General features: G+C 48.0%; 1 protein-coding gene across 3 annotated transcripts in view; it reads left to right on the plus strand.

Annotated features, from left to right (window-relative positions):
• Nucleotides 1-2,577: 2,577 nt before the first annotated feature.
• The window catches only part of DCAF5 (DDB1 and CUL4 associated factor 5), a 112,615-nt gene continuing 92,192 nt past the window's right edge, over nucleotides 2,578-23,000 (plus strand). For 2 of the 3 annotated variants that reach the window (XM_062181261.1, XM_062181262.1), the window contains exon 1: nucleotides 2,597-2,845. In XM_062181261.1, the coding sequence (XP_062037245.1) occupies nucleotides 2,632-2,845 (214 nt within the window). In that variant the 5' untranslated portion in view covers nucleotides 2,597-2,631. Of the gene's footprint in view, nucleotides 2,846-23,000 lie in introns of all 3 variants that reach the window. The other variant, XM_062181263.1, reaches the window with a different exon arrangement.

The raw sequence follows: 23,000 nt of genomic DNA on the forward strand, positions 1-23,000 counted from the left end.
CTCTCTGTCTCTCTCTCTCACTGTCCACTCTTCCTGTCAAAAAAACAAAATACAAAAAACAAAAAAGATGGCTCTTCATTGGAAGGAGGCAGAGGGTCCCCTGTTCTTGAGTGTGTGGGTTGCGTATGCCAAGCAAAGGGACAGTGAGATGGGAGGCTGGGCGCACTGGAAGGAAGCACAGATACTTCAATCTCAACACATCCAAAACTCAAATCCTTACCTTTGCCTCCAAATTCCTCCTCATTTCCCAGGGTCACTCAGGTATGCAGCAAACAGTAAAGACACCACTAAATGCCAGCACGCACCATCTCTGGATACACCTGTGAGCAGAAGTGACATGGTCTCTGATCTCAGCAGAGTGGGGTCACCAAAATGATTATGTATTACGATATCAATGTTTGGTGCTAAACATCTCTAATTAAACTGGCATACTACTGATTGTTATGGGGAGATTGCAAGGAAAAAACATGGCAGATGATTGTTATTATAAGGTATCTGGAGAATAAAAAATTTTTTTTTTTTTTAAGAAAAGAGTACACTTTTCTCTTACTTAGGAGAACAATATTCTACTAAAGCTCAATTTCTGGAATTTGGTGAATTTTTAAGTTTAGCAATAGTTGTTACAACACACATTTTCAAATTAAACATTTGAATACTTGTTAAGATTCATCTTATTGCTGGAGCTGTGGTATAACAGGTAAAGCCGCTGCCTGCAGTGCCGGCATCCCATTCTGGTGCCCGTTCTAGTCCCGGCTGCTGCACTTCTGATCCAGCTCTCTGCCATGGCCTGAGAAAGCAGTAGAAGATGGCCCAAGTCCTTGGGCCCCTGCATCCACATGGGAGACCCAGGAGAAGCTCCTGGCTGCTGGCTTCAGATTGACCCAGCTCTGGTTGTTGTGGCCATCTGAGGAGTGAACCAGCGCGTGGAAGACTTCTTTGTCTCTGCCTCTCCTTCTCTCTCTGTGTAACTCTTTCAAATAAATAATTTTTTAAAAAAAAGTTTATATAAAAAAATTCATCTTATTACTGTTTTTTTTTTTTTTAAAAACCCAGCTGATCATTCTGCTTGACAGGTGACCCTCTTCCGTGTGCAGCCCATCTCTCAGTGGTGGCTGTGCCCAGCTTGCTCCTGTGCTGGCTCTGATCCACAGGGGACAGACGTCCTGCCACCCTGAATGGGCCAGACTGACACCTGCCTATTTCAGCAGCTTACTGCTGTTTAATGACAGGCGACAGCGTCTCGAAAAAGTACAACCACGTATTAGGGCGTTTTCAACTGTGTCTGGTAGAATTCCAAAGCACCCAGTTTCCTCAGCGGCATCAACTCTGTGACCCCCATCCTATGGGGGTGCAGCCACCTTGGGCCCCGGAAGCACTCGTTTCTACAACAGCCGGCGGCGCATTCAGGCTCTCTAGGAGCTGCCCGCCCTCTGGTTCACTCCACACATGCCCACAACAGCCCGCCATTTGCACCAGGCCAAAGCCAGGAGCTGAACTCCGACTTGGAGTCTCCCTCGTGGCTGGCGGGGAGCCAACGACTGGAGCCGCCCCACTGCTGCCTTAGCTGTGAGGCCCGGGACGAAGCCCAGCCGGACCTCGAACCCAAGCCCAGGCCCTCGGAGCGGGATGCGGCTGCGCTGGTCACTAGGCCGGAGCCTGCTTCGTCGTTATCTCCCAGTGATGCGTCTTGTGTTACCAAGGCGGGCGGAAGTACTTCCCGCTTCTGGGCACTTTCCTAACTCGGTTTTGGCACTTTTTTTGGTCACCTACGAATCCTCTCTTTCCCTCATGTACTGCTCTGTTGTCACCCTGGCTAACAGTTTAGCCGCCCCCACCCCTATTTTTTTTTTTTTTTTTTTTTACGTGAAGGGACAATTAGAGAACTGAATTGGGGGGACAAGGACTGGGGGGAAGAGGCGGGTGGCGCTAACACAATTCCCGGGCCACGTCCCTCCAAGCGTCCAGTCCCAAGTCCGGGTTCTTTAGCTGAGGCCAGGGCGGCCTCCGGGGTGGGGGGCTTGGCTGAAGGAGGCGGCCCGGGAGCCCGCAGCCCGCAGCCCTGCCTCCACCCGCGTCCGGGCGCCGGGCCCGCAGGCAGCGCCTCAGCCGCCGGCCGTGTGAGGGCGCGGAGCGGGGCCCGCAGCCCGGCGGCCGCTCTGATTGTTACGCGCGAGCAACTTCCCCGAGCGCCGGGGCTGGCGCTGCCGCGGGGCCTCCGCCCAGCGCCACTCGGGTCCCGGCGCGGGAAGGAGCTGCGAGGGCAAAGGCACAGCCGCCGCCCGCGGTCTTCCGGCCGCCGCCGCCGCCCGCGGTCTCCGGGTCCCCGCCGCCGGCGCCAGGGCCGCGCCGCCGCGCACGAGCGCGAGCGCAGCTGCGGCTCAGCTGCCGGAGGAGGCGGGGAGCGGAGGGAGGAGCTTCGGCGGGAAGGGGAGGGAGGCAGCCGGCGGCTGTGAGGAAGCCGCGGCCGCCGCCGAGTGTCTGCACACCTCGCTCGGGCTGCCATGGCTGCTTGAAGGAGCGTCCGGATCGCAGCGCGGGGGTTGGGCCGGGCGGGGGGAGAGCGGCGGCCGCGCGGGAGGCCGAGGGAGGGGCGGCGGCGCGAGCGGCGGCGGCGGCGGCGGCGGTTCCAGCATGAAGAGGAGAGCTGGCCTGGGGGGCAGCATGAGGTCAGTGGTGGGCTTCTTGTCCCAGCGGGGCTTGCATGGGGACCCCCTGCTCACTCAGGACTTTCAGAGGAGACGCCTGCGGGGCTGCAGAAACCTCTACAAGAAGGACCTCCTGGGCCACTTCGGCTGTGTCAATGCCATTGAATTCTCCAACAATGGAGGCCAGTGGCTGGTCTCAGGTAAATCAACCCCGTTCCCGGCCCCCTCCCCGCCTCCCCCCCTCCGCCCTCCCTCGCCACCCCCCTCCTGCCCTCCGCCCCCAGCCCCTCCCTTGTCGACCCCCACCCCTTCTGCGGTGGGGAGGTTTGGTGTCAAATGAAGACCATTGCAGGGGGAGGGCGGGCGGGCGGGAGGGGAAGGAGAGGATGTCTTCTATTAAAAAAAAAAAAAAAAAGACCTAAAATGGTTGACAGGTCCCCAATTCGCTGCATCCCAAGTGCAAAGTGCTCCCTCCCGAGCCCTGCCCCCGAAAGTGCGGGTCGGGGAGGGGGCGAGGTTCCCGCTGCACAAAGTTTGATGGCAAACTCTTCCTCCGCGTACTCGAAAGGTGCGGAGGACACATTTTTGGGATCCGGAGCGGGAGGAGGCCGAGGCACGCCTGAGGCCAGCGGGGAGCTGGAGTCTCCGCCGCCGGTGTCAGGGAGAAGGGGGCTGCGGCGCCGGGCGGTGACAGGGCCGGACGCCGAGGGGCCGGGGGGCCGCGACCCCGGGGCTGGCGGGGGCAGCGGAGGGGACCGGCGGGCGGGTCGCTGGCTGGCCGCCCCCCTCGGCGCTGTTCGGGGCCCGGCTCCTTCCGTGCTGGTGCGGCCTCTTCCGCGTCTTGTTTTTATTTTGGGTTCGGGAGTGGCGAGGGCTTGCAGGCTGGCGTCCGCCAGCGTGAACTTGAATGCGCAACTTGCGAGGCAGGGGGTAGGCGGGCGACCCCCGGGAGACTTTCTGGCCGGAGCTCGGCGCCCGCGCACCCGTTTTCCCCCGGCGGCTGCCGTTGCAGGTGGTCTCCGCGTCTCCCCCCTCCCGCCCGGCCGGGTCTGCTTGCCCCCGGGCTTCCCCTCCGGTGTGGGGAAAGTGGCGAAATCGAGGCCGGGGCTCCGGCCGGGCGGTGTAGGCCTCGCTCTCCCGGGGCTCCTAGCGACAGGCCGCTGAATCGATAGCCTATTGCTCCCGGGGAGGCCCCGGCCGGGCGGCGGCGACAGCTGCCCCGGGGGAGGCGCTCCTGCCGCTCGGCGCCGGGCCCCCTGCTCCCTGGGGTCGCGGACCTGAGGCAAAGGGCGGGGGCGGCGGCTCCCCGAAACCCAGCCCGGGGGTGGAGGGCGAAGGCGGGTGGTCTGGCGTTCGCGCTCGCGGTGTGGCCTCCTCGGTCCCTCCCCCCACATTGGGAGGGCTGGAGCGGGGGAGCCCAGGGCTGGACGTGGCGCCTGGCTTCACCCAGGTCGGCCCTCGGATGGCTTTCTAATTTGCGTCAGTGGGCAGCTGGCCAGAAACTTCTGGGATCATGGCATAGCGTCCGTCTTCTTGGCGAGTTACAGTCGGAAGTGACACGGGGTGCACGGTCCAGTTTGGGGGTAGCAGAGACAGGCTCTGTGTGATCATTTCGTGATAAACCCCCCGGGGTTTCTTCAGAACTGACCTGAGGGATTCCACCCTGCGCCGTTTTCTCTTCTGTTAGGTAGATTTTGGCCCTAGAAGGTCATCCTTCCCTGGAGGGAATACCCGGCTTCAAGGCGGATCCCAAACAAAAGCTTCCTCCCCCGCGGTGCCACCGCAGGAAGTTTTTTATCCAATGAATTTAAGGGCAGAAGTGGGAGAAGACCTCTTTAAAGAGTTCGCTGTGTTTCCCCTTAATACTTCTTGTATACTCAAAATACTCCTGACTTCCTCCCGGAAGGATGGATTCCAAGCGAGGTGTTCCCAGACACAGGTAAAACCGGCTGTTGTGAGTGAGGGAATCTGAGGGCCCCTCACAGACAGCGGAACATCGTAAATAACTTACACATCGCCCAGTTTGACACACTTTAAAAACAGCTTTATTGAGATAAGAGTTCCATACCATAGGACTCGCCTCCTTAAAGTGAATACATGTTTGGAAAGCACTTAAAAAGCTCCCTCCACTCTCTACCAGTTACTGCTTCCTTGTGCAGGACCTACCCCATACCTTCAGTCAACTCCATTTCCCCTTGGTCTGGGTCTGTCGGTTTCCTTGTGGAGAGGAGGGTCCTTCCCACAGGGCCGGCTCTGGCCAACCTCCTCCCCTTCCAGGCCTGAGTTGCCCATCTCCATCAGTACTTCCTGGGTTTCAGCTTTTTTTGCCCCTCCCTGCCCCCACACTCCCAGTTCAGTTCTTCCTGTTTCCTTTTTATCTGCTCCTGCCCTTGTTCTGAGCCCTCCAGGTTGGCTCACACAGACCTACTTGTTCTGGTTCCCTTCGCACTGAGTTTGGGTTAGAAGCCTTCCATTGTGAGTACAGCCTGTGTTAAGGGAAAGTTCCTCTTGTTTGCTTCAGATAAGGAAGCCCCGCTTGGGGAGTCATAATACACCTTAATTTGTTAAAGTTAATTAATTTTTTTCTGGGAAATCCTTCAATAATCTTATCTGTCATTGTCCCTCATTAGCATTACATCTGAGGGAGGGGCACATAGTGTTTTGAGGCTAATGCTATCTGTCCTTAATAATTCACAATAATCTCCTCAGACTCTGGCACGGTGGTGAGATTCCTTCCAGGCATTTGGTGTTGTTTTTGTATCTTGTCTGGATTGGTTAAAGCCCTCAGAGAGCGGTGATTTAAGTGATAGATTGTTCATAGTTTATTCATTACTTTCATTTCATAATTGTTCGGGCAGGCTCACATTTCTTGTAACTGACACATACCATTTGATAAAATTAACTTAGACCCAGGGTGCAAGTAATATTTCCATAACTCCTATGGCTGTATCACTTTAACCTTTTTCCAGAGCACAGCGAGCCAGTCGATGATAAGGGTAAACCAGAGAAAATCAGGCAGGAAAAAAGGCACTCTGCTGAGATTATGACAGCAACAAGTGGGACAAAGGTTGCTTGACATTTTAAACCACTGAAATATTTTTACCTGAAAAGCGCTTTCCTTTGGCCTCACTGTGTTGTACAAGTGTGACCTTAGTCAAGTTAGGAAGCCTCGTGGGTTCTTGAGGAGCGCGTTGGGAATCTCACTGCCCACCTGAAGGGCTGTTGCGAGTGCTTTAGGGAAAGTATAGGTTGGGTGCTGAACAGAGTAGGAGGCCTCTCTGCGAAAATGCTGACTTTGTGGTTTTCTTTCCCTTTTGTACATCCGACACCTGGTGTCATTAATAGCTGACATTTGTTCCTGCAGTTTTGGGAATAGGCTGTGCCAATTGGGAAGAGGAGGCTCACTGGGGTGTGGAAGGCCCGGGTAGAGGGCCTTGACTTCACTGGAGCTGGAGGCTGTACCAGTCACAGGCTGTAGAATTTGGGTAAATCCCGTCATTCCTCTGTGAAATGAGCAGAACAGATTGCCCGACTTGCCTAACAGGGTGGCTGCTGAGACGGTGTATGTGAGAGTGCTTTACAAACCACGTGGCTCTGAGTGGTCATGACATACAAGGCGCAGCCCAGGCTTAGTGATGATGGGCTTATTAAAGAATATTCCAGTGTGTGACTCCTCTGGGGATAGAGAAGCGGCACTGGCTGCTGAAGCGCTGTTTGTGAGAGACCCTAACAGCAGCAAGAAGCCTACGTTACTGCACGTGTTTCTGGACTGTCTGGGTTTACCGTGGGGGTCTTTGGTTGCATCTAGTACTTTGTATTATCTTCACTGCCTCCTCTTCTACTTCCCCTTTTCCCTTGAATGGGGTCCTTTCTGTGTGTGCTATTTTCTTTGGGAAGAAGGTGAACATCTCTCTGGGATCTGACTAGAAGACCAATCACAGCGTGGCTCTGTGTGTATCTGCCTTGGATTATAACTCTGCCTTTAGCTTGTAAAGGGTTTGTGTAACCAGAATCTTAGCAGTAAACAACAGGAAAGATTCAGCTCTTTGGAGATGAGAGTTGCTATAATATTATTTGTCCTGAATTGAGATTTAAAGCATTGGACCCTTCGAACTGGCCGACTGGCAGCTTTATAAGTATGAAGTTTTGAATTACAGAAAGATTATCATCTCTTTTTTATGCCTATGACTAAATGTAGGAAAAATACCCTGATTCTATTTTCAAAGAGTTAATTAAGTTGGTGCTGTACAATGGGGAGAGGTATTTAAATGCTTGGTCATGATATTTGTAAGCGGGGGATTAACTGTTCAGCTTATTTCTGTTCCACTTGGGCTTCTAACCTTATTGATCATTAGGAGGATCCATAGGTACAGAGAGGGAGATTATGGGTATGAACCCTGGAGTCAGACAGCCAGAGCTTGTCCCATCAGCTACTCAATAACTGACTTACCTTTGACAAAGCACTTGCCCTCTCTCTCTGTCTCTTTTTTTTAAGACTTACTTGTTTATTTTAAAGAGTTACAGAAAGAAAGTCTTCCATTCAGTGGTTCATTCCCCAAATGGTCACATGGCCAGGGCTGGGCCAGGCCAAAGCCTGGAGCCAGGAGTTTCTTCTGTGTCTCCTACGTGGTTGCAGGGTCCCAAGGACTCCAGCTGGCACCATATGGGAAACTGGCTTGCTGAAGTCTGTGGCTCTACCCACTGTACCATCGTGCTGGCTGACTCTCAGCCTCTTTTTTTTTTTTTTTTTTTTTTAATTTATTTATTTGAAAGGCAGAGTTACAGAGAGGCAGAGACAGAGAGAGCGAGAGATCTTCCATATGTCGATTCACTCCCCAGTTGGCCACAGTGGCTGGAGTGGTGCCGATCCAAAGCCAGGAGCCAGGAGCTTCCTTCAGGTCTCCCCATGCAGGTGCAAGGGTCCAAGGACTTGAGCCGTTCTCCACTGCTTTCCCCAGCCATAGCAGAGAGCTGGTTCGGAAGTGGAGCAGCTGGGACTGGTGCCCATATGGGATGCTGGCACTGCAGGTGGTGGTCCCACTCGCCATGCCACAGGGCCTGCCCAGCATTTCTATCTGAGGACAGTAATACCTCACCAAGTTGTATTGAGGACTAAGTGAAATAGCACTTGGAAGCATCTTAGCACAAGGGCCTGGCTCAGCCTGTAGCTCTGGTTGCTACCGCTGCTGTAACTATAATTGTGTCACCGAGCGTCAGGAGAAACTTTTGGAGCTTGAGACCTTCAACATACAACCTTTATTGTCTGTGGCACAGTACAATGGTGACAATCAAGAAGGTGAGCTATTAAAAATGCTTAGTAATATCAACCGCAGTATTGTCATCATAGCATATTTTTAAGCATCAAGTAATAACAATGATTATAACTATGCTTAATTTGTTAGTGGTCCGTTCCTGTTGCCCGGTCATTACTTACACCACATTTACAGATTCAGTTTTTTGTAAATGAAATTAGTCTATAAGCACATTATCTACAGGTAAGGTGTTTGGCTTTAGCCAGTTAAAGTTTGACTTTATTAAAACTATTTAGATGGACTTCTTGGTGCAGTGGTTATCATGTGAAATGTGGCCAGTGGTAAGGCAGATTTCTGTGAAAAATTTTCTCAAAATACACATTTTGTCAAGGTGATCAGGGAATTGACTCCTGAATTTTTTCTGGGATTTAAAAATGAAAAAGTACTGATAATCTGTTGCTGGGAAGGCACTTACATTTATTCTTTGGTTTGTTAGTTCAACTAATAGTTGGGTGTATACTATTTATAAGTCAACAGCTATGAGAAGAATAGGGGTGATGAATCAGACATAAGTTATACTCCCAAGAAGCTGACAATTTGGGAGTGTTTGGTCTCACATGTAACAATGCCTGGTCCTTTAAAATTTTTTCTTTCTGCTTTATGATACTTTAATAGACATTTGATTTTTTTTTTCTGGTTTGCAGTATTTATTTATTTATTTATTTATTTAAAAGATTTATTTATTTATTGGAAAGGCAGAGTTACAGAGAGGCACAGGCAGAGAGAGAGGTCTTCCATCCACTGGTTCACTCCCCAGATGGTTGCAACGGCCAGAGCTGCGCCGATCTGAAGCCAGGAGCCAGGATTTTATTCCTGGTCTCCCACATGGGTACAGGGTCCCAAGGAGATGGGCCATTTTCTACTGCTTTCCCAGGCCATAGCAGAGAGCTGGATCGGAAGTGGAGCAGCTGGGACTTGAACTGGGGCCCAGATGGGATGCTGCTGCAGACAGTGGCTTTATCTGCTACACCATGGCGCCAGCCACTGGTTTGCAGTATTTAATATGAGGTCTGGGAGTAAAGAAAGGAGGCCCATAGAGATGGTTTTGGGGGATTATGATAAATTATGGGGATTATGCCAGAAGGATAAAGTAGTGTGGATATTTATAGATGTACATTATTTGTCCCACTTGTTCTTTAGTTAGACAATTGATACTCATCAAAGATTGGCAGATTTAGAATTATGCTGAAGTTTGTCACTTCTGCTTTAAAATAATCTAGTGAGGTTTAACTGATGGCCATCAGTCTCATCAGATATTGTTAACTGATCAAAAAGTTGTCTTGGGTTCAGTGTTGGTGAGGATCATTGCAGATGTGTTTTTGATTGCTGGAAGTTCAGAGATGATCGGTAGCCCTCAGTTATGTACCCTGGCCACTGTGCTGAAAGAAGGTATCAGTCAAGGGATTCACTGGTTATCAGTGGATTTGATTATAAAGTATGATTGGAATGATTTAGATCAGGGAGACTTTATTGACCAGTAAAACTTGGCTCAAATGGATACTGCCCTTGATATTCTTTTTTTTTTTTTTTTTTGACAGGCAGAGTGGATAGTGAGAGAGACAGAGGGAAAGGTCTTCCTTTTTGCCGTTGGTTCACCCTCCAACGGCCGCTGCGGCCGGCGCATCTCGCTGATCTGAAGCCAGGAGCCAGGTGCTTCTTCTGGTCTCCCATGGGGTGCAGGGCCCAAGCACTTGGGCCATCCTCCACTGCACTCCCGGGCCATAGCAGAGAGCTGGCCTGGAAGAGGGGCAACCGGGATAGAATCCGGTGCCCCGACCAGGACTAGAACCCGGTGTGCCGGCGCCGCAAGGTGGAGGATTAGCCTGTTAAGCCACGGCGCTGGCCTGATATTCTAAGTTAAGAAGTGGGTACATTTGTCTTCCCATGTTGTGAATGAGGCAAAGAGAGCATGTTTATAAGAGTAGTAGTTGGGGCTGGTGCTGTGGCATAGCAGGTAAAGCTGCTGCCTGCAGTGCCAGCATCCTATATGGGTGCTGGTTTGAGTCCTGGCTGTTCCTCTTCCGACCTAGCTCTCTACAATGGCCTGGGAAAGTAGTGGAAGGTTGCCCAAGTCCTTGGGCCCCTGCTCTCATGTGTGAGACCCAGAAGAAGCTCCTGGCTCCTGGCTTCAACTCAGGCCATTACAGACAACTGGGGAGTGAACCAGTGGATGGAAGACTTCTCTCTCTCTCTCTCTCTCTCTGCCTCTCCTCTCTTTGTGTAACTCTTTCAAATAAATAAATAAATAAATAATCTTTTTTAAAAAATTAAGAGCAACACTTTTTTAAAAAGATTTATTTATTTATTTGAAAGAATTAGAGAGAGGGAGAGATTGATCTTCAATCTGCTGGTTTACTTACCAGATGGCTGCAAGCTAGGAGTTAAGAGCTTCATCTGTGTCTCCTCTGTGGGTGGCAGGGGCCCAAGCACTTGGGTCATCTTCCACTGCTCTTCCTAGGCCATGAGCAGGGAGCTGGATCAGAAGTGGAGCAGCTGAGATATGAACTGGTGCCCATATGGTATGGTAGTGCTGTAGGCCACAGCTTTACCTACTGTGTCACAGTGCCAGCCCCTATAAGAGGACTTTCATTGCTAATAAAACATGGTGCTTAATTTTAGTGTTTTTATTTTTTTGGTGATTTTTAAGAAAGGAGAAAATAATTGATTTTCTTATTATTTTAGTCTGAATTTAGTTACTCAAGGGTGGAATTAAAGTCTTTTAAAGTTAAAGGAACTAAAACCCTAATGCAGATGAGGGTTATGTAGGTTAAGAAGGAATCAATTGTTTTAAATTTTTGCTGCCTCACATAATTTTAAAAGTATTGGTTTTTTCTTTCTAATATAATAACTGAATATTAACCTTTTAGGATTAACCCTTAGATTATTGTGAGAAGATGAAATTCCACAGTACTCTGACCTTTAAAATTTTTTAAGTTTTAATAATGAGGTTGCTGTTTGCTAAAGTTTGTGTATATATGCTGAATCTTTGAAAGAGTGTATTTAAATTTGATCTTTGAAAGAGAATTTAAATTTTTAAAGTTAATATTATTTTTATACACATTAGAAAAATTAATGAATGTGAATAAAATAGTTTTGATGTATTTACTACATAAGGTGAGATTACATTTAAAAAGGTAATTTGAAGATTTTTAAATTTTTTTTGAAAGAGAGAGAGAGAGGTATCCATTTGCAGTTTCACTCTCCAGATAGGCGCAACTGCCGGGACTGGCCAGGTGTTGGGAACTCCATCCAGGTCTCACATGGTTGGCAGGGGCTGAAGTACTTGGGCCATCTTCCACTGCTTTCCCAGGCACATTAACAGGAAGTAAGGCATCTGGGACTCGAACCAGTGCTCATATGGGGTGCTGGCGTCCCCCTAAAATGATGGTAACGGTATTGTGCGGATGTGGCAGGAGATCAGGACTGATGGAAGCCGGGGGGCTATTGCAGTAGGTAGCCCTTTGATATCTTCTTTCTTCCTCATGGAATCTGAGGGTGGAAGGATCTTCATTTTATGGAAAAGAGAACAGAGACCTTAAAAGGTGGCTTGTCCAGAGCTGCCTGCTTAGCCTGTGGCAGTCAAGGGTACTAAGTAGGGCTCGTTGCTCCCAGGCCAGTGCTGTTTAAAATTGCCTCTTTGTGTTTCTCTTTCTTTTTCTTTCTTAATGGGCAGGCCACCTTTTCTGGACTGTTTTTTAGTGAATTGAAAGCTGAATATTAGCAATTTTTGGAAGATACGTTGCTCCTCTTAAGTGATAAGTCGTATCTGTTTTTGTTGTAATTAATGTGTTCTACTTAAGTATGTTTATTCAGTAAAAATATTTGTTGAATATACTTTATGTGTCTCTCTTTACTCTTTTTTTTTTTTTTTTTTTTGACAGGCAGAGTGGACAGGGAGAGAGAGAGACATAGAGAAAGGTCTTCCTTTTTGCTGTTGGTTCACCCTCCAGTGGCCGCTGCGGCCGGCACATCGTGCTGATCCGAAGCCAGGAGCCAGGTGCTTCTCCTGGTCTCCCATGCGGGTGCAGGGCCCAAGCACTTGGGCCATCCTCCACTGCCTTCCTGGGCCATAGCAGAGAGCTGGCCTGGAAGAGGGGCAACCGGGATAGAATCCGGCGCCCCAACCGGGACTAGAACCCTGTGTGCCGGCGCCGCAAGGCGGAGGATTAGCCTGTTGAGCCGTGGCGCCGGCCTGTCTCTCTTTACTCTTTTTTTTTTTTGACAGGCAGAGTGGACATTGAGAGAGAGAGACAGAGAGAAAGGTCTTCCTTTTGCCGTTGGTTCACCCTCCAATGGCTGCCGCGGCTGGGGCGCTGCGGCCGGCGCACCGCGCTGATCCGATGGCAGGAGCCAGGTGCTTCTCCTGGTCTCCCATGGGGTGCAGGGCCCAAGGACTTGGGCCATCCTCCACTGCACTCCCTGGCCACAGCAGAGAGCTGGCCTGGAAGAGGGGCAACCGGGACAGGATCGGTGCCCCGACCGGGACTAGAACCCGGTGTGCCGGCACCGCTAGGCGGAGGATTAGCCTAGTGAGCCGCGGCGCCGGCCTGCTGAGTGCTTTCTATGTCTGTCTGACTGTCACTTGGAACATAGTCCGTGTTCCCTGTAGTCTAGAAAGGCAAGGGGACTTGAAGACTCTCTGCTGGTTGTCATAACTGAGTGCTGAAGAATCGAGACAGGACATTGATAAATGATCATTGAGGGATCTGTGGCACAGAGACTGGCAAGGCATTTGTGGTAAATAGACGTTAGAATTCATTTTTGGTGGTGAGAAGGAAGTGAAATATAATTCTAGGAATGAAAAAAAGATTTTTATTAGCTTAGCCTTTTACCTTAGTCTTTGTAGAAAATTTGGTTCCAGTAAATGCTTCCCAAGTATTTGTTCTTTTCAGCTTTAATAATTGTTAGTCACCACTGCCTCTATGATATAAGCTTCTCAAAACTCTAATTACCTCACATCCTCTGCCAGTCCCAAAATCTACAGTGTTCTCCAGTGCCGATTGAATTGAGTAGTAGTTTCTCCCAGTGGCTCACCCATGTTTAGCTGAGGTATTGCGATTTATAAGAATAACTGTAACAACATAAATAGCTCATATCTGAGCATGACATTCACTTATTGGTTAATATCTGTGGTGTTTGATGGGCCGGCCACGTTTACGTATATGATCACATCAAATGCTTGCAAGAATATTTTCCAAGGTAGGAATAGAACTATTACCGTTTATGCTTTAATACTGTTGTCTTTATATTGCATATGAGGAAACAGGCTCAGAGACAGTCAGGTGACTGCGGAGACCTCCCGTGGTTTGGTGGAGCTGGGCTTCCAGGCTGAATCTGCGTCTCTCAGAGAATCTCTGCTAACTGCTCCATTGTGTTTGCTTACAACATCTTCTTCCATTCTCATCATTTGCTGCTATCACTCTGATACTTTGCTAATGACTTTCTCCCCCTTTATGTGGGAGTGGAGAGGGGATGGGGTTGAGGAGATGGAGCCAAGGGCTGGGTGCGGTAAGCAGGGTCATGGTCATGACGCTTACCCTCCACACGACCTCCTTGGGTGCTAGAGATCGCCTCTCCTGGGTTTGGTCTTTGCAATCTTCCAAAATCTTCTTCCCCACACTTTGTGTGTTCTCTCCCTGCTTACATAAACCACGTTCCTTTCGTTCAACTCACATACCACAGTCTAGTTAGGAGCAGGCACACTCTGGCTACCAAGTTGGTTTCGCTTATCTATTAGCCCAACTAAATGTACAAGCAAGGTACAGCCTGTAATTTGAGTTTGATATTGGCTAAGAGCATGCTGATTGAGTATAATTTGGCTGAAACTTGGTCAACAGAAATAGGTATCCTTCCTCATATAAATATACACGTGGAGGAAATACCTGTGCTTGGGGCATGGAGGAATAAAGCGCTTTGTGGAAGGAGGTGTGGACGTGTAACTCAGGCTGAGTGCACAGAGAGCACGGATAGTCATTTGGAAGCACTTTTCCCGAGACACGGGATCATAAAGGGCGGGAGTGGGGAGGGCTCCTAGAGCGGATGATAAACCCACCTGATCCTTGATATCTTGAATCACAGTGTTCTTGCAAGAAAAATTACTTCTGTACCAGCAACTTCACTTTGTTTCTGTGGAACAAAAGGGTATTTCATTTCCAGGATCGTTCACTGAGTGGATGAACAATTTGGGTGATATGTGGGTTCTGATCCTGGACTCAGATTGTTCTTTATCAGTTTTTTTTTTAATTTAATATTTATTTTTCTTTATTTGAGAGGCAGAGAGAGAGAGGAAGGGAGGGAGGGAGAGGGAGGACGGGCAAGCGAGCTCCTGTTCATTGGTTCGCTCCCCAAATGTCCACAATGAGCAGGGCTGGGCCTAGCTGGAGCTAGGAGCTGGAAATGCAATGCAGGTCTCCCCCATGGGTGGCAAGAACCCAATTGCTTGAGCCATCACCCCCGTCCCAAGGGTCTGCATTAGCAGGAAGCTGGAGTCAGGCGCCAGAGCTGGGTGTAGAACCCAGGCACTCCAGTGTGAGAAAACAGGTCTCTTAATGGCTAGACTCGATGCCCATTTCTTGGGCCGGCACTGTGGCATCAGCATCCCATAAGGGTGCAGATTTGCATCTTGGCTGCTCCACTTTCAATTCATCTGAGAAAGCAGTGGAGGATGTACCAAGTTGCTGGGCCCCTGTTCCACTGGGAGACCCAGAGGAAGCTACTGGGTCCTGGCTTCGGGTTGGCCCAGGTCTGGCTGTTGTGGATTTTGGGGAGTGAACCAGTGGATGGAAGATCTCTTGCTCTCTCTCTCTCTCTCTGTCTCTCTCTTTTTGTCTCCCTTTCTTTCTCTCGCTCGCTTGCTTGCTCTCTCTCTCTCTGTCTCTGTCTCTAACTCTGCCTTTCAAATAAATAAATAAAAATAAATAACTAAATGAATGCCCATTCCTATATCAGTTTTCTTTTTTGAGAGAGAGAGACAGAGAGAAAGGTCTTCCTTCTGTTGGTTCATCCCCCAAATGGCTGCTATGGCCGGCACGCTGCGCCGATCTGAAGCCAGGAGCCAGGTGCTTCCTCCTGGTCTCCCATGCGGGTGCAGGGCCCAAGGACTTGGGCCATCCTCCACTGCCCTCCCGGGCCACAGCAGAGAGCTGGACTGGAAGAGGAGCAACCGGGACAGAACAGGCACCCCAACCGGGACTAGAATCTGGTGTGCTGGCGCCGCAGGTGGAGGATTAGCCTAGTGAGCTGTGGTGCTGGCCAACATCAGTTTTCTTAAGTCAAGAATTTAGAGAAAGATTTGAGAGTAGTAGTTTGTCACTTTGGTTGTCTTCATGTTCATAATTTCCTTGCCTTTGTAGTGTCTGTCGGTAACTCCTTTACTCTTTGCAGTGTTGAGTATCAGATTCTATCCTGTGCCTGTCAGGTGCAGAGTTGGTATTTGTTGGAGATCAAGTCTGTGTAGTACTGTTTTAACTCTCAGGGCTAATTTTAAGCTGGAAGTTATATTTCTTCGGACTGAGGTATGTAGGAAGCTATAAGAGAATGGCATCTCAGGAAATGGAAAGGGTTGTGATAGGTCCAGGTAGTGGAGAGGATGTAGGCAGAAAGGCTGATACCCATCCTCCCTTCTGCCTTTACTTTATAAGGTTCCTAAGATAACTTGAGGTTCTCTGCCTGCTGGAGTTCAATATATATGTAGGTGATGGTATATCCTGGTATACTTGAGACTATCTAAAATTGCCCATTGTCCTGATGAAATTGGAAAGTATTCCTTTCCTTCTTAAAAGAGTTTGTGGGGCCACATTGTGGCACTGTGGGTTATAGCCACCATTTGGGATACTGGCATCCCATATCAGATTGCCTCTTCAAATCCCTTATGCAGCTTCCTGCTAATGCCTCTGGAAAGACAGTGGAAGATGGCCCAAGTGCCTGGGCTATCCACGTGGGAGACCAAATGGAGCTCCTGACTTCTGGTTTTGGCCTGGCCCAGCCCCAGCGGTTGTGGGCATTTGGGGAGTGAGCCAGCCAATGAAAGCTTACCTTATCTCTTTTGCTCTTCCTTTCAAATAAATAAATAAATCTATATCATCCAAACTTTTTTTTAAAAAAAGATTTATTTATTTATTTGAAAGGTAGAGTTACAGAGATTTTCCATCTGCTAGTTCACTTGCCAAATGGCTGCAGTGGCTGGAGCTGGGCCAGTATGAAGTCAGGAGCCAGGAGTTTCATCCAAGTCTCCCACGTGGGCAGGGGCCAAACACTTGGGCTACCTTCTGCTATTTTCCCAGGCACATTAGCAGGGAGCTGGATCGCAGCTGGGACTTGAACCAGTGCTCATATGGGATGCCCGCGCTGCATGTAGTGGCTTTGCCTGCTATGCCATAGCACTGTCCCCTTGATAGTATATTTTATGGTCATGTACCTGTAATCATCTAACTTGTCTGGTACTCAAGTACAACCAAAGTCTCAATCTCTTAACTCCTCAGAGTAACATCAAATGCCTCTGATGGAAAAGCCTTCATGCTTCCCTTCTCTCAACTTCAGATCTCAAAGCTGCCAACTCTGAGGTACCAGATAGAGCCAGACAGGCAGCATGGTTGACTGTTTGTCCTCTTCTTGTCTTTTCATTAGGAAGGGGTCGGGGGAGGCTAAGACTGTTAAGAAAATGCCAGGTCCAGAAGTGATTAAATTACCCCTTCTTTTCTGTATACATTCTTTTATAGTTCTGTTCTATTGTTCACTTGTTGTACTGTGTTATTTATTCACTTATTTATTTATTTGAAAGCAGAGCTGGGGCCAGCGATGTAGCCTAGTGGGTAAAGCTGCTGCCTGCAGTGCCGGCATCCCATATGGGCAACAGTTCAAGTCCTGGCTGCCCCACTTCTGATCCAGCTCTCTGCTATGGCCTGGAAAAGCAATAGAAGATGGCCCAAGTCCTTGGGCCACTGCACCCATGTGGGAGATCTGGAAGCTCCTGGCTCCTGGCTTTGGATTGGCACAGCTCTAGCTGTTGCGGCCATCTGGGGAGTGAACCAGCAGATAGAAGACCTCTCTCTCTGCCTCTGCTCTCTCTGTGTAACTCTTTCAAATAAATAATAAAAATAAATCTAAAAAAAAAAAAAAGAGAGGGAGAGAGACAGATTTTCCACCTGCTGGTTCACTACCCAAATGGCCACCATGGCCAGGGCTGGGTCAGGTCGAAGCCAGGAGCCAGGGGCATCATCAGGTCTCCTACATGAATGTAGGAGCCCAAGTATTTGGGCCATCTTCTACTGCTTTCCCAGGTGCATTAGCAGAGAGCTGGATCAGAAGTGGAGCAGCTGGGACTTGAACCAGTGCCCTTGAGGTATGCCCAGCATTGCAGACGGCAGCAGACTCTGGGCCACAGTACTGGCCCCCATTGTTAATTATTTGTGAGGGTCTAGCACTGAGGCACAGCACGTTAAGCCATGGTCTGTAGCACAGGCATTCCATATGGGTGCCAGTTCAAATCCTGACTGCTCCACTTCCGATCCAGCTACCTGCTAATGTGCCTGGGAAAACAGTGGAGAATGGCCCTTGCCCCCATGTGGGAGACCTGGAAGAAGCTCCTGGCTTTTGGCTTCAACCTGGCCCCAGCCCTGGCCTTTGCCACATTTTGGGGATAAACCAGTAGAGGGAAGATCTCTCTGGCTCTCCTTTCTCTCTGTAATTCTGCCTTTGAAATGAATAAACAAATCTTAAAAACAAGTCTTCCTGTGAATTGTTGCTCTAAGAGTTGATTTTGAGGGAAGGCATTTTGAGGAATGATTCTCTATTCATTGACATTTTTCCCACCTGAGGAGTTTTTAACCCAAAATGGATAGGATAATTATATTATGTATTACTACAGGCTTAATTTTGTGGTGTGCCCGTCCAACACCAGTAAATCTTGGTTCTCAAGTGTATACATGAGCACTGAGATTTCAGGAATTGTAGTTTTTTAGGTGGGTGACCTATTTCCTGTAGAATATCTTTCTTGTTGTGGGATGTCATGATTAAAGAAGTTTAAGAGATCTTGGTGTAGTTCTGATTTTACCATTCGTATGATTTTATGCTTCTGAAATTCTGCCTCTTTAGAATTACAGAATGTTGTTTCTGGAAAGAGCTAATGATCATCTATTTGAAGTCTTTCTTTTTTCTTTCTTTTTTTTTTTAATTTGACAGGTAGAGTTATAGAGAGAGAGAGACACAGAGAGAAAGGTCTTCCTTCCTTTGGGTCACTCCCCAAATGGCCGCCATGGGCAACGCTGTGCCGGAGGATTAACCAAGTTAGCCATGGCACTGGCCCTGAAGTCTTTCATTTTATATACAGGATGAGCATCCCTTATCCCTAGATCCAAAATCTGTGACGCTTTAAAATCAGAAACTTTTTTGAGTGCTGACATGATACCACAAATGGAAAATTCCATGCCCGACTTCCACAGTGGATCACACTGAAAGTCTTTTATAAATTACCTTAAGGGTTGAGTGTTATGGTGCAGTGGCAGGTAAGAGTGCTTGGTTTGAATCTCAGCTGCTCTGATTCTGATTAACTTCCGGGTAATGTACATCCTGGGTGTTGGCTCAAGTCCCTGCCACCCATGTGGGAGACCTGGATGGAGTTTCAGGCTCCTGGCTTTGGCCTGGCTCATCCCTGGCTGTTGCAGGCATTTGAAGAGTGAAATAGCAGATGGAAGATCTTTCTCTCTCTCTATATATATATATCTAGCTCTTGCTCTGCCTTTCAATAAATACATCTTTTTTTTTGTTTTTTTTTTTTGTTTTTTGTAAAGATGTATTTATTTTAAAGGCAGAGTTACAGAGAGGCAGAGATAGAGAGATTGAGAGAGGTCTTCCATTCCTTGGTTCACTCCCCAGATGGGTACAATAGCCGGAGCTGCACGGATCAGGGTGCAGGGGCCCAACGACTTGAGCCATCTTCCACAGCTTTCCTAGGCAATAGCAGAGAGCTGAATTGGAAGTGGAGCAGTTGGGGATTCAAACCGGCGCCCATATGGGATGCCAGCACTGCAGGTGGTGCTCTACTCTCCACACCACAGTGCCACCCCCCCAAATAAATACATCTTAAAAAACAACAACAACAAAAAACTACAACCAAATATTCCAGAATCCAAAAATTAAAAAAAATGGAGTCCTAAACACTTTGGGCCCCAGGGATTTTGGATAAAAGCTACTCAGCTTGTATAAGGAAACAAAGGAACAAAGAGGGATTTGCCCAGGGACTCACTGGTAAGTAGTCTAACCAGGATTAAAATCTCTGTCTTTTGAACTGTTCCTTTAACAGGGAAAGTCATATTAGGTTCTGCGTTTTAAAGGACTTTACTCAAATAAAAGTGTTCAACTCTTTAAATGACTTGCTTTGCCCAGAATATTCTGTCTGTAGTTTCATTGTCCCTGAATCTGATTGATTTGGTTAAATTCGTGGTGCCCGTTATTTTTTTTTTTTTTTTTTGGACAGGCAGAGTGGACAGTGAGAGAGAGAGAGACAGAGAGAAAGGTCTTCCTTTTGCCGTTGGTTCACCCTCCAATGGCCGCCGCGGTAGCGCGCTGCGGCCGGCGCACCGCGCTGTTCCGATGGCAGGAGCCAGGTGCTTCTCCTGGTCTCCCATGGGGTGCAGAGCCCAAACACTTGGGCTATCCTCCACTGCACTCCCTGGCCACAGCAGAGAGCTGGCCTGGAAGAGGGGCAACCGGGACAGGATCGGTGCCCCGACCGGGACTAGAACCCGGTGTGCCGGCGCCGCAAGGCGGAGGATTAGCCTGTTGAGCCACGGCGCCGGCCGGTGCCCGTTATTTTACAGAAGAGCAAGTAGGAGGTAGACTGTCACTCTGAGTCTCCAGTTTTGATTGTTCGCCTCTGAGCTACATATACTTCCTTACTTGGAAAGCCTTTGTTTTCTTCTAAGAACGTTACTCAGGGATTCTTTGTAAATCCTGACGCCTGTCAAAATCTTGGTGTATAACTTCCCCCATTCCAAATTTTCCTTCAAGTCTTCTAGTACGTACATTCTAGTTGTATCTCTTGTGATGTTACTTGGGGTCACGTGACTGATTAGAACTCAGAGGATTGTTGTATTTCTTTTTGTACAGCTGGCTTGGCCGTGTTTGATGGCCTGGTGCAGATAGCTGCTGTAGGTTGCTGCAGCCTGTACTCTGCCTTAGACACGTTGGCAAGAAACCACTGAATTGTCAGTGTTTGGCAGCTGGCTTTAAGCAGCATTTAATTTAGTGTCAGTTAACATCTCTGTTTATGGGTAGGTGGTATAGAAGACCTGACTAAAAGGACTGTGGAAGTACTGGGGCCTGCATTGACTTAGTCTTTTTAGAATTGCCCAAGAAGAAAACAAAGCAGTGTTGTAGTTGGTTGTTAATTATACTTTTTTTTTTTATTTTTTAAAGATTTATTTATTTTTTTGAAAGACTAAATTACAGAAAGGCAGAGGCAGAGAGAGAGGTCTTCCATTCGATGGTTCATTCCCCAGATGGCCGCAACGGCCAGAGCTGCGCCGATCCGGAGCCAGGAGCTTCTTCCGGGTCTCCCACGTGGGTGCAGGGGCCCAAGGACTTGGGTCATCTTCTACTGCTTTCCCAGGCCATAGCAGAGAGCTGGATCGGAAGTGCAGCAGCTGGGACACCGGCACCCATATAGGATGCTGGCACTGCAGGCGGCGGCTTTACTTGTTATGCCACAGTGCCGACCCCTAATTTTGCCTATACAAGGAATTTTGGAAAGTCTAGGTAGGGAGTGTTCTAAATATACAAAAACTAAAAAACGGTTCAGGATGAATGAGGAGTCTGTGATCTAATTAGGAGAGCATGTGGTCCAGGTGAGTTCCCTGTGATGAAAGAGGTGGGACTGGAGATGAAGACGCTCTGTGGTCTGGGAGCACCTTCCAGTGTAATACCCACTCCTTACTAACTTCCTGGTAGATCTTTACTGTTGTCCAGGCCTTGAGAACCTGTTTCTGGTGTCCCTCAATCTCTATTTGAAGAATTTTTATTCTCTGACATGTCACCTCTTGCCTACTTTACTACTGAGAATGTCCTGTTGAATCATACATCAAAATATGGCATTTGTAGGCTATGCCTCTTAGCAACTTACACTTTTAAAAACGATGTATTCTAGGGCATTTGATTTAAAGAAAGCAACTAGTAATTTTACCTACTCAGGATGACCATTGTTAATATTTGAAAGATAGTTAGCCTTTTTTTTTTTTGGTGTGCATATGTACTTTTTTTGTTTTTCTTTTGTTTATATATACTTTTTTTGTCATTTTTTTTAAAGAGATTTATTTATTTGAAAGACAGAGTTACAGATAGCAGTAGAGATAGAGATAGAGTTCTTCCATCTGCTGGTTCACCCCACTAATGGCTGCAATGGCTGGAGCTGAGGCAATCCAAACCTAGGAGCCAGGAGCTTCTTCTTGGTCTCCATGGGTGCAGGGCCCCAAGGACTTGGACCATCCTCTGCTGCTTTCCCAGGTGCATTGGCAGAGAGCGGCATTTGGAAGTGGAGTGGCCAGGACTCAAACTGGCGCCCATATGGGATCCGGTGCTGCAGGCCAGGGCTTTAACCTGCTGTACCACAGTGCTGGACCCTACATATTTTTAAGATAAAGTCAGAATCAGGCCATATGCCATATCTGCTTTTTTTTTTTTTTTTAAGATTTGTTTATTTGAAGGGCAGAGAAAGATCTTCCATCTGCTGGTTCACTCCCCAAATGGCTGAAATTACTGGGGCTGGTTGAAAGCTGAAGCCAGGAGCCCAGAACTTCATTCGAGTATCCCATGTGGGTAGGAGGAGCCGAAGTATCTGGACAGTCTTCCACTGCTTGCTTTCCCAGGTGCTTTAGCGGGGAGCTTGATCAGAAGTGGAGCAGCTGTGACTTAAACTGGGACTCCATTACGTGATGTTGGCACCGTAGGCAGCAGCTTAGTTGGCTGCAGGTGGCAGCTTAACTGGCTGCTGTAATGCCAGCTCCCATCTCTGCTGTTTGTAACTTTTTTTTTTTTAACTATCTTGTTTATGTGTCATTGAACATTCTAATACAGAGTTTTTCAACCCTCAGCAGCACTGACATTTTGGACTGGATAAATCTTTGTTATGGGGAGCTGTCTTGTGTGTTTGAGAATATTAAGCAGCATCCCTGGCCTCTACCCAGTAAATACCAGTAACATCTCCACAGTTGTGATGATCCAAAATGTCTCCAGGTATTGCCAAATGGTCTCCAGGGTACAAAGTCACCCAGGTTGGAAACCATTTTTTTAAAGCAACAGTTATTTTTATTTTTCTTTTTTAAAAAATTTTTAAGGAATACAAATTTCATATTGTTATTCTTCCCACCATATCAGCCTTCCCACACACACTCCCAACCCACCTCTTCTTTCTTCTCTCCTTGATAGTCCCATTCTCCATTAAGATTGATTTTTCAATTAACTTTGTGCACAGAAGACCAAGTCTAACTAAGTAAAGATTTTAACAATTTGTGCACACACACAACACTGAGAATTGGTTTTACAGTTAACTCTCAATACAACTAATTGAGGAAAGAGGTCCTGCATGGGAAGTTCGTACACAGTGACTCCTGTTGTTAATTTAACACTCTGATGTACGATGTCAGTGACCACTTGAGGCTCTTGAAATGAGCTGTTTAGGCTATGGAAGCCTTTTGAGTTCACTAACTCCATCAGTATTTGGACAAGGCCATAAGCAAAGTGGAAGTTCTCTCCTCCCTTTAGGGAAAAGTACCTCCTTCTTTGATGACCACTTTTTTTTTTTTTTTTAAATTATGGGATATGTGCACTATGGAACTTTGATGACCACTTTTTTCTGCTAGGGTCTTACTCACAGAGATCCTTTTGTAGAACATTTTTTGCCACAGAGTCTTGGCTTTCCATGCCTGAAATGCTCTCACAGGCCTTTCAGCCATACCAGGAAGCCTTAAGGGCTGATTCTGAGGTCAGAGTGTTACTTAAAGCAATTTCATTCTATGAGTCTGCTGTGTGGACTGCAACCCATGTTGGGCAT

This window comes from Lepus europaeus, chromosome 22 (genome assembly GCF_033115175.1).
Source record: "Lepus europaeus isolate LE1 chromosome 22, mLepTim1.pri, whole genome shotgun sequence".
NCBI lineage: Eukaryota > Metazoa > Chordata > Mammalia > Lagomorpha > Leporidae > Lepus > Lepus europaeus.